Source organism: Monopterus albus, unplaced genomic scaffold (assembly GCF_001952655.1).
Source record: "Monopterus albus unplaced genomic scaffold, M_albus_1.0 scaffold274.1, whole genome shotgun sequence".
Classification (NCBI taxonomy): domain Eukaryota; kingdom Metazoa; phylum Chordata; class Actinopteri; order Synbranchiformes; family Synbranchidae; genus Monopterus; species Monopterus albus.
In genome coordinates this window covers 48,547-57,899 of record NW_018128154.1, presented here as the reverse complement: position 1 = coordinate 57,899, position 9,353 = coordinate 48,547, and the positions used below count along the sequence as shown (strand labels likewise).

The window sequence follows — 9,353 nt, the reverse complement described above, 5'->3', positions numbered from 1 at the left end:
TTTTTACTGCATTTGTCAGATAGAAAAGTACAGTCTTGTACTAATAAAGGGTGTAAGCGAGCTATGATCCTTTGATAATATAGTGAACCTTTAATATTTATGAGAATAGCTCGTGGTATGGCTTTTATCACCTTATTATATTTATCCTGAGTACAGTTTAAATTATACTTGTTGTTGAATCTATTAGGTCTGATACAGGTGTCATGGTGTCAATTGGACATCACTAGTTTGACCATTGTTTAAAGATTTCGATGAAAGGTGCTCGGTTTCAACGTGCTTTAAGGCACCATCTTGGATCCCTCCCACCTGATGGACAAACGTAATCTCCATCTTCAAAGACCGACGTGGGAACCACTGCCGCGCATGCGCACAAGCAACCGTTCTAGAGACGTCCCTGACATCTCCATAGGTGACATCAGTTTCTACAATGGCTTTGATCCAAAGCTTCTGATTGGATAACCTTTCACCTAGAACTGTCAAATCGAGTTTGATGAAAGCCGGTATCTATACTGTGTGACAAAGTCAATAGCATTCAGACCGCCATCTTCCAGTGATTTAATAATATCATTCTTCCTTATATAATGATGCTTGTTCTTCCAAATGAAGTTAAAGTTGTTTTGATTAATGATTTTGATTATATTATCAGGTATATGTAGGGAATATGCTGGATAAATTATTCTAGAGAGATTTTCCATTTTTGCTAGGAGGACCATTCCAAATATGGATAAGTCCCTTTGTAACCGTATATTTAGAATAGATTTACTTTTTTTTTTTTACTTCACTCCAAAACCGACACTCCCATCTCTCTCTTCCCATGTCCCCTTTCTACCCAAGTATGGCAAGCCCCAAAGGACAAAAGGACATAAGGTATACTACACACATAAACAGAGCACCAGCACATTCACACCAGGGAGACATAACACTAAACAGTCTGTTACACAATGTAGCAGGAGAAAAGCAAGAACTCCCTAGGTCAGATATTTATTTTAATAACCGATTCCTCTCCATGATTAACTTCCTACAGATGATCAATCATGTACAACTGTCTCAGGACTGCCACACTCACATGATCCATCTGGCTGTTTCCCTACTTCCTGCAGACATCTGTTTAACCCACAGTGGCCCAGCCTCAGTCTAGTGAACTCAAATGAATCCCTGTGATTTCCATAAGAATGAGAGGTGTTCCTAGGAGTGGGCTGAAAACTAAAATAATGTCTCACTCTGACTTCTTTTTCCCATTGACTTTGCCACTCCCTCTCAATAACTTTGTGTATTATTACTTCTGTGTTCAACCTTCCCATAAGCACACTTAATGTGTTTCTTCATTCCATAAAGCTGACTTTGTGATTTCATTGCCCCTGAGCACAGAATCAGAATCAGAATCAGCTTTACTGGCCACGTGTGTCGGACACATGAGGAATTTGACTCTGGTACATCGGCTCTCAGTGTGTATGTACATATCCCCATGCATATCCCCAGCCTAATCAGACTTTACACCCCGACCTTCTAAACAAAGTAATTAAAATCTCAGTAATACTATCTGGTCGAGATAGAGGCCTCCTTCCAATTAAAGACGGCAAAGGAAGCCAGCCATTAAAAAAAAGAAGGGCACCATAAGTCCAAGGAGGCATAGATGTGGCACAGATGGGATTTACAGGAGGTTGTAATGGCAGAAACACATTTCATTGAGAATAATCCAAATAAACTAAACTAACATCTGATTGACATAAACACAGTGAAGCCATTGGGCAGTTATTAATAAGCACAGTGTGTGAGCGCTGTAATGCAAAAAATAGTGGAGGGAACATGTGTTCTTGTGGCTGGATGGGAACAAATCCCCGCATCGGGAAGACAGAAGGAGCTGAGGCACATTAATGCCCCTGGTCTGACCACATGTTGCTCTAATGTTCAGATGGCCACATCCTTTTGCCCGTAAATCTGTAGTGAATCCATTTTACGTATCATGTCCTCACATTGATTGATTTTATTGATTAGTCATCCCTTGAGTAATTACTGGCTCATGCTGTTTGTCAATCTTTACCTTGAACAAACCCAGTGGATCAAATTCCAGTAACTCCTGTAACACCTGAACTGTTTGTGTTGCTCAGTGGGTGTGTGTACTTTATCACACACAGTACAACAAACAGCCTCCATATCGATCAGCGGAGGTTACTCAACTCTGATCTGACTGGACCCTGATGAGTCACAGTTTGTCAGACCGAGCCAGGAGGCTTCAAATGGTCCGACGGCAGCGTTGGAGAAGCATTCGCCTACAACAGTTCACACAGAGGAAGGACGACGGAATCAGAGATGGAGCGGCTCAGTGTACTCACCTGTCTCGGTTTGATTTGTGTGGCTTCCACACTGGTGAGTCTCACAAGTACACTTTTAATCCATAAAATTTACAGGCTGATGAGAAATCAGACGCATCTGTTTGAAACAGTGGAAAGGTTTGCAAACTTGTTAACTTTTTAAAAGCTGGAATATTTTGTAATTTTTATGTTTAAGGATTTATTATTACCTACTTTGTGTCATCTAACCTTCATTTTTTGTTGTTTAGCTGTTTTGTCAACAGCAACAACAATATAAGTTGTAACAGTATGTGAATCAGCATTACAAAGTAATATTACACACCAATATATGAACAATATCATTTTAATCAAATACTTTTTCTTCTTATTACTAGTTGATATTTAGAGCTTTATGATTTACAACATGGTCAATTTCAAAATAACATCATTTCAAACTGTAAATTATTCATAAAACATGTTTAAGTGATAAATCCATATCAACGCACGTTTGGTTTAATATATTTTGTTCAATTTAAGCTAAACTGGGTGATATAAATGGACCCTTTCTCTCCCGGTGCCTCAGACCTGCACTGCTCCCGGGGCTTCGTCGTTGGCCTGACTTTGTTCCCTCTCTGTCCGTCTCTCTCTAGGCGACAGAGCTCGACCCCCGAGGCACTCGCCCAGTGGAGCACGGCACCAGATCGGAGAAATGTGCCACTGAGAAGGAGTGGCCTTTCTGCACAAGCGATGAATGGGTACACGGCTGGTTTCCTTCACTCTGTCTTGTGTCTTCTAAAACATGATTCATTCTTCTAACCTCAGGACTTCATGCCCAGTCCAATGAGCTGCTGAACACATTCTTATTATTTTATGTTCATCCACCTCTCCCCTCTTCCCTCAGGGCTCTAAATGCCCGTCAGGCTGCAGGATCCTGGGTCTGATGAATAAATATGACTACGGCCTGCTGAAGAGGATTGAGAAGATCCGCAGCCTCCTGGATCAGAACAGGGCCAAACACCGCACGACCGACCAGGTGTCCAAACAGACCTATGACATCCTGAGGGACAAACTCACCACTGACTCTGGTTCGTTTGTGATTCTGTATCAGTCATGAGTTAAAGGACTTCCTGGACATTGGTTAAGCAACAACTTAAAGGTGCTCTGTGGAGATTTGGTATAAACAAGCAAACATTCTGTAGTGTTTCTCATGAAGAAATGTGTGTGTCCTTTAGTGTATCTCCTGCCTCATAAAACTCTTTTTCTACATGACACAACGCCCGTGAACACGTTGTTGTACAGTGGTCAGAAAATCCACAGGGCAACTTGTTGTGTGTCGATCAATCAGATCCAGATTCAAATCTCATCAAAGTCTAAATGAGTTCAAGGGCCAGTGTTCTACCCACTGATATAAAACTCAATCCGCCTGTTAATCCAAATGCGTCGTCTCTTTTTCCATAAGGTACTGACAACACCTATTACGACCTGGCCCAGAGTCTGCGTCAGAGGATCACAGACATGAAGATTAAGATCGACAGACAGCTGAGGTTCCTGGCCACCCTGAAGGATCAAGTCAAAGATCAGGTTGTGGAGATGCACAGACTGGAGGTATGGAAAGCCACCAGGGACAAAAACACTTGTTTACTTATACTCAGGTTACATTCATGTTTTCTGAATAACAAAAACTAAGTATGATGATACTATAAAGGAAGTCGTGCTAACAAAAAAGGGTTGTAAGTTTCCTGGTAAGCTACATAATACTTCAAACATGCTGTGACACGTTCATTTGAATTCTTTTTAAGATGGTTATTTTACCCCCAAATATCAAAATCATTAACACAGAACCTACATCATTCCTAAAAATGTACTGTGTATTAACTACAAGAAAAGCACACAGATATGATTCACTACTGTAGCCTGGCCTGGCGGCTTAAAGGCCGTCAGAGTTTACAGCGGCTGGAAACACACTCGCTTGTTAAACAGGAAGCATATTTCCAACTCTGTGTGTCTGTCAGGTGGATATCGACATTAAGCTCCGTTCCTGCAAAGGATCCTGCCAGCGCTACTCCGAGTACCGGGTGGACCAGGAGAGCTACGTGGCCCTGGACAAACAGGTTGGCACACACGTTAAACTGTGTTGACTGGTCAAAAACAAAACTTCCCACAACTTGTGTAAAGCTTTATTCACACAATTTCCAATGTGAGGCAATGAAAACACTACACTGCCTCCACGAGACAGTTCTGTTATTTTTGTTTTGTTGCATAAGGAAAGTATCTCAGTCACAGACTCTTTAAGTGGACTGGTTGAGCCTGGTCTTTACATTCACTACCAATAGATCCTCTTAATGAAAATCATTTAAACTGATCATATTAAGAGTCAAGTGAAACATGTATGAAGTGTGAGGTGGCTTTAAAGTGTAAAATACTGAATCTGATCCCTCAAAGTTCAAAGTCTGATCAATGACTAAAAGTTTAGATGACTTAATATAATATTATTTAATAAACCTGCTCTTGAATTTAACAAATTAAGGGAGATTTGTGGCATTACATTGATTTCTTATTTGCTTAAAAGAAGATTAAAATCTTTTCCTACAGATTTAAGACAATGTTTGTAAATGATTTGTTGAAAAGGATACCTGTGTTTATCCTCCCCAGACCTTGTCACCTATAAGACAGATGTATTATTAATGCACTGGATGTTTCCTGCCTAGATTAAGTTCAGTTTGTGCTTTATAATTTTCACCAAAGCGCAACAGCCACGTCTGCTAAAATGGGTTTTTCTATCCAATCATATTTAATCCTGTGAATCCTTTTGCACAGACTTGATGAAAATAACTGGAGAGATATGGTAGTAGCAGAATCTCTGCTTGTGACAGATTTGATCCACTTATGTTCAGTATTATGAATGATGGCCAGTTGTGAATTTGTGTATATAAATTGTGTTTAGAGGGTTAAAACAAAAAACAACCTTACAAATCTGCATAGGATTAGGTGGACTAGGTGGACAGCTGTCGTTCTGAACAGCTGCACTAGTCCGTATTTTTAATTCTTACCCATTCTGCTCCATTTAAAATCCAGTGTTACGTTTATTTATTAAAAGTCACTTTCTCTTTCTATCCGCTTCCCAGATTAACCAGCTGGACTCCCAGTCGGGTCAGAACGTCGAGTCTGTGGGGACACTGTATGTGATGAAGAGCAGGCCGCTGAAGGACGTGATAGTGGACCCCAACTTCAAATCCACCAGAACAGCAGGACAGCAGAAAGACGACCTGTTCACTGATGTGAGTGACACGTTAACATGTTCTGACGTTTGTTCTACTGAAGAAGTAAATCTTTAAAAACACTTCACTAATCTTATCTTCCATTCTGAAAAGGTTGTGTAGCTTCTGTAGGTTTTATCAAACCGACAGGAGGAAACAGTGCGTTTGTTGGCGGACTCTGTTCAGCGGCAGGTGAATCCACATTTGGTCTCTAATGAATATTTGTGGCAGCAGGACGGTGTGTGTGACTAAGTCACATTAAAATCCATCGTGTGTGTGTTCATGGTGATGAAGGAACATGTCACCCAGTGCAACAGTGCGGTCACTGGTGGGTTTAATGGTTTCTGTGGCACAGACGAAGGCGAGGCGTCAGGCTGACGTCCACATAGGGGGCCGTTAGGTTTGTTTTGGGCTTATCAGTACCTCACAGTACTGGATGTTCTGGGGCAGCTACAGTAAATCCAGAAAACGTATATCTCTCACAGACAAAGGAATGACTAGGAGTCACACTCATAACCTGTGCACAGTATCATGGCACTAGAAATAACAAGGATATCGTCACCTCTTATTGCTATAATTAGCACAAAAACACACATTACGCTGCCTTTTCTAGAGCCACACACGTTTACGCTGCCTCTTTATTGTATTTCTGTCTTAGGTGAAGACTGTCCACTTGCTTCTAGAGGAGGAAGGGTCCAGCTCATCCCCAGCAACCATCTCCAAGGTCCCAGGTACTTCCTACTCTGCCTCTACATCCTCATCATCGTCCTCCACCTCCTCCACAGGATCTAAATCCATCACTGAGCTCGGAGGACACAGTCGTGACGATTTCTTTACTGGAATGACTGAAAGTCTCGGCCAGCCCAGTACAAGCCACGTGTCCACCAAAACAGTCTCCTGCACCAAGACCACCAGAAAGACCGTGCTCCACACAAAGGAGGGGCCGGTGGAAAAAGTGGAGGAGGTGATTGGTGGAGGCCCCGAGTGCCAGGGCATGGCAGATCTCAACAGAGGGGATATTAGCGCCTTGTTCCCCACCCTCAGCCACACATCCTCCTCCTCCTCCTTTTCCTCCTCCTCTTCATCAGTGAGCACCAAGACCGTCCATGACAGCGGTGCCAAGGGAAGCCTCACAGGAGATTCCAAAACTGGGTTTACAGACACATTCGGCTCTGAAGTAGGAATCGACCTCGGCGCGTTCTTGACAGACACTGCAGATGATGACGTTCCTGATTTCCACGCCCGGAGTGTGAAGAGCACGCGTGTGGAGCGGCAGGCCGATTATATAGGAAAAGGTACCAAAACATCAGACCTGGAGTAAAACCTGCAAGGCCTAGAGGAGCGCATTCAGCTAGACAGCATGTTTTAGCTGCAGCTACAGTATCTTGCTAGCTGGCCCTATGCACCAAAACTATGAAGTGAACTTAAGGATTTGTTATTGTTTGTTGCTAGAGCTGAAAGATTCGGTGTGACATTATTGAGGTATTTTGGCATTTTGTAATCCTAAATATTTTAATAAACTGTACGGTTTTCAGAGGATAAGTTCACATCATATGTATTACTTTAACCAGTGATTAAATAAAAATATTTTCTCTTCAGCCTTGTAATTGCACAAAGTAAACTATTCTTCATGTTGTCAACCCTCCAGATTCCCAGATATATCACAGAGGACATGACTTCAGTGTCCTAAATACAGCTACAGCTCTGTTTGGAACAGAAAAAGCAGTTATGCCATAAAGCCCTGCTGAAGTTCAAAATGCAGATTGGCAAAATGGGTCGAGTGGGGCAAGATTTAGCCAGTTTGTAGGAAGAGCAGCCGGTTTATCATTACAGGACATTTCAGCTAGCCGAACCAAAGAACTAGCCAGTCCAAGCTAACTCGCCGTCTGCGGTGTGCCCCTTTCTTTTCACAGATTGTGTCGAAGCCTACCAGAACCACCTGAAAGGGGAAACAAATGGCCTGTTTAAGATCAAACCTGGCGGCACGGATTCCACAGAGGTAGTCGAGGTTTACTGCCAGCAGGAGGGGCTAATGGGTGGGTGGATGTTAGTCCAGCAGAGAGAGAGTGGCGCGCTCAGCTTCAACCGCACCTGGGCCGAATACCGCAAAGGGTTCGGCTCCGTCGATGCGCAGGGTAAGGGGGAGCTTTGGCTAGGCAACCGGAACATCCACCTGCTGACGAATCAGGGTGAGACCATGCTGAAGGTGGAGCTGGAGGACTGGGAGGGGGGCGTAGCCAGTGCTGAATATACAATCAAGGTTGGCTCGGAGGAGGAGGGCTACCCGTTACATGTGTCCGGGTACACCGGGGACGCTGGGGACGCTCTGGCGAGGCCCAATTCCAATATGGTGTCTTATCTGTCCCACAACGGGATGAAATTCAGCACCTTTGACAAAGACAATGATAAGTGGGAGGAGAACTGTGCGGAGATGTACGGGGGTGGGTGGTGGTACAACAACTGCCAGGCAGTGAACTTAAATGGGATCTATTACAAAGGCACGTACGACCCGGACAGAAACACGCCCTATGAGATTGAAAATGGAATTGTGTGGGTGACTTATAAACCAGCCAATTACAGCCTGAAAACTGTTCGAATGTTTATTCGACCGGCTGCTTTTTAATGGGACACGAAGTGGGGGAAAGTGGGGGAGTTTGTCAAATACACCCTTTTATAAACATTTAGAACTGATGGCAGAAGGCAGAAAATAACAGGAAGGAACGAGTAGAAGTAAGACACAAGAAATAATGATCAAACTGAGGATCAGTAAACATCTGAGGACAAAAACCAAAGGTGGTTTCAGAGCTTGTGGACTATTGAGCTGTTCTGGGATTTCAAAATCATGTCAAACAATGTCAGTGTGTTTTGTGTATTTTAGTTGATGCTTAGAGTTTTGTCAACCCGTTATGTAAACGACATTGACCTGTTTGTTGGGATTGCCAAACCAGGAAAATGCTGCTGTTAAACTCTGTACTAAGGACTCTAGTCAATCAATAAAGATTCAGTGTTCACTTCAGCTGCTGTGGTTTGTGGCATTATTTCAGTCACGATTACAAATCTCAGAAAACTTAAGATAATATAAACATTTTCATGTTGTAAATTTTGGTACAAAAAGACACATTTTCTAGAACACCAACAAAAATTGATCTGTCTTCTTACACAGTAATAAGCCATAAAAAAGTGAACCATCTTAGGACCCGTTACGACAAATTTGTGTTTGTACAATACTCTCGAGCTTTCATGTTTTTACATATAACATCTCATAAATATGTTGCTTTTTGACACCGACTGGCAGATAAAGACACGTTAGCATAGTGACTGGAATGTAAGATCAACATCTGATGATCTTATAAGGACTTGCCTACAAACGTGTCTCTAACTGTAGCATCGATTACATTTAATGTGTCATTTCTAACACACTGTTTTGGAAGATAACATTTCTGTGAGTTCAGTACATGTCACCTGTAAAACATACATGCACCTGGTTTGCCTTTCCCCGGAACACTACGAGTCAAACACGTTTTACTTCCAACACTAAGGAGGAATCAAATTTTGTACACAATTACAACTAGAATGTTAATATCTGCATTCATCCTGTTCACTGATCCACTAAATATTGGTTTTATTCTGACAAACGTGCCACACTAACTTTGTTCCTGTGAGGACAGTACCTTTAAATAAAGAAAACTCCAAAGAAGGAAAGCTGCATTACTGCTGGTGAAAGTGTCATAGTAACTATTATCAATATTTTAAACCTTTGTGTGTTTAAATTCTTGTAAAAATTGATCATAAAAAAATTCAATGA

The 9,353-nt window shown here is 42.2% G+C and overlaps 1 protein-coding gene across 1 annotated transcript; it reads left to right on the top strand.

The window, feature by feature from the left end:
- The first annotated feature begins 2,310 nt into the window (after nt 1–2,310).
- fga (fibrinogen alpha chain) lies at nt 2,311–8,423 on the top strand. Its single transcript, XM_020622222.1, has 8 exons — nt 2,311–2,367; nt 2,942–3,046; nt 3,193–3,376; nt 3,751–3,896; nt 4,304–4,402; nt 5,417–5,569; nt 6,207–6,843; nt 7,462–8,423. Exons 1-8 carry the CDS (start codon nt 2,311–2,313, stop codon nt 8,169–8,171), a joined length of 2,091 nt encoding a protein of 696 aa, XP_020477878.1. The 3' UTR covers nt 8,172–8,423.
- Nucleotides 8,424–9,353: the final 930 nt, after the last annotated feature.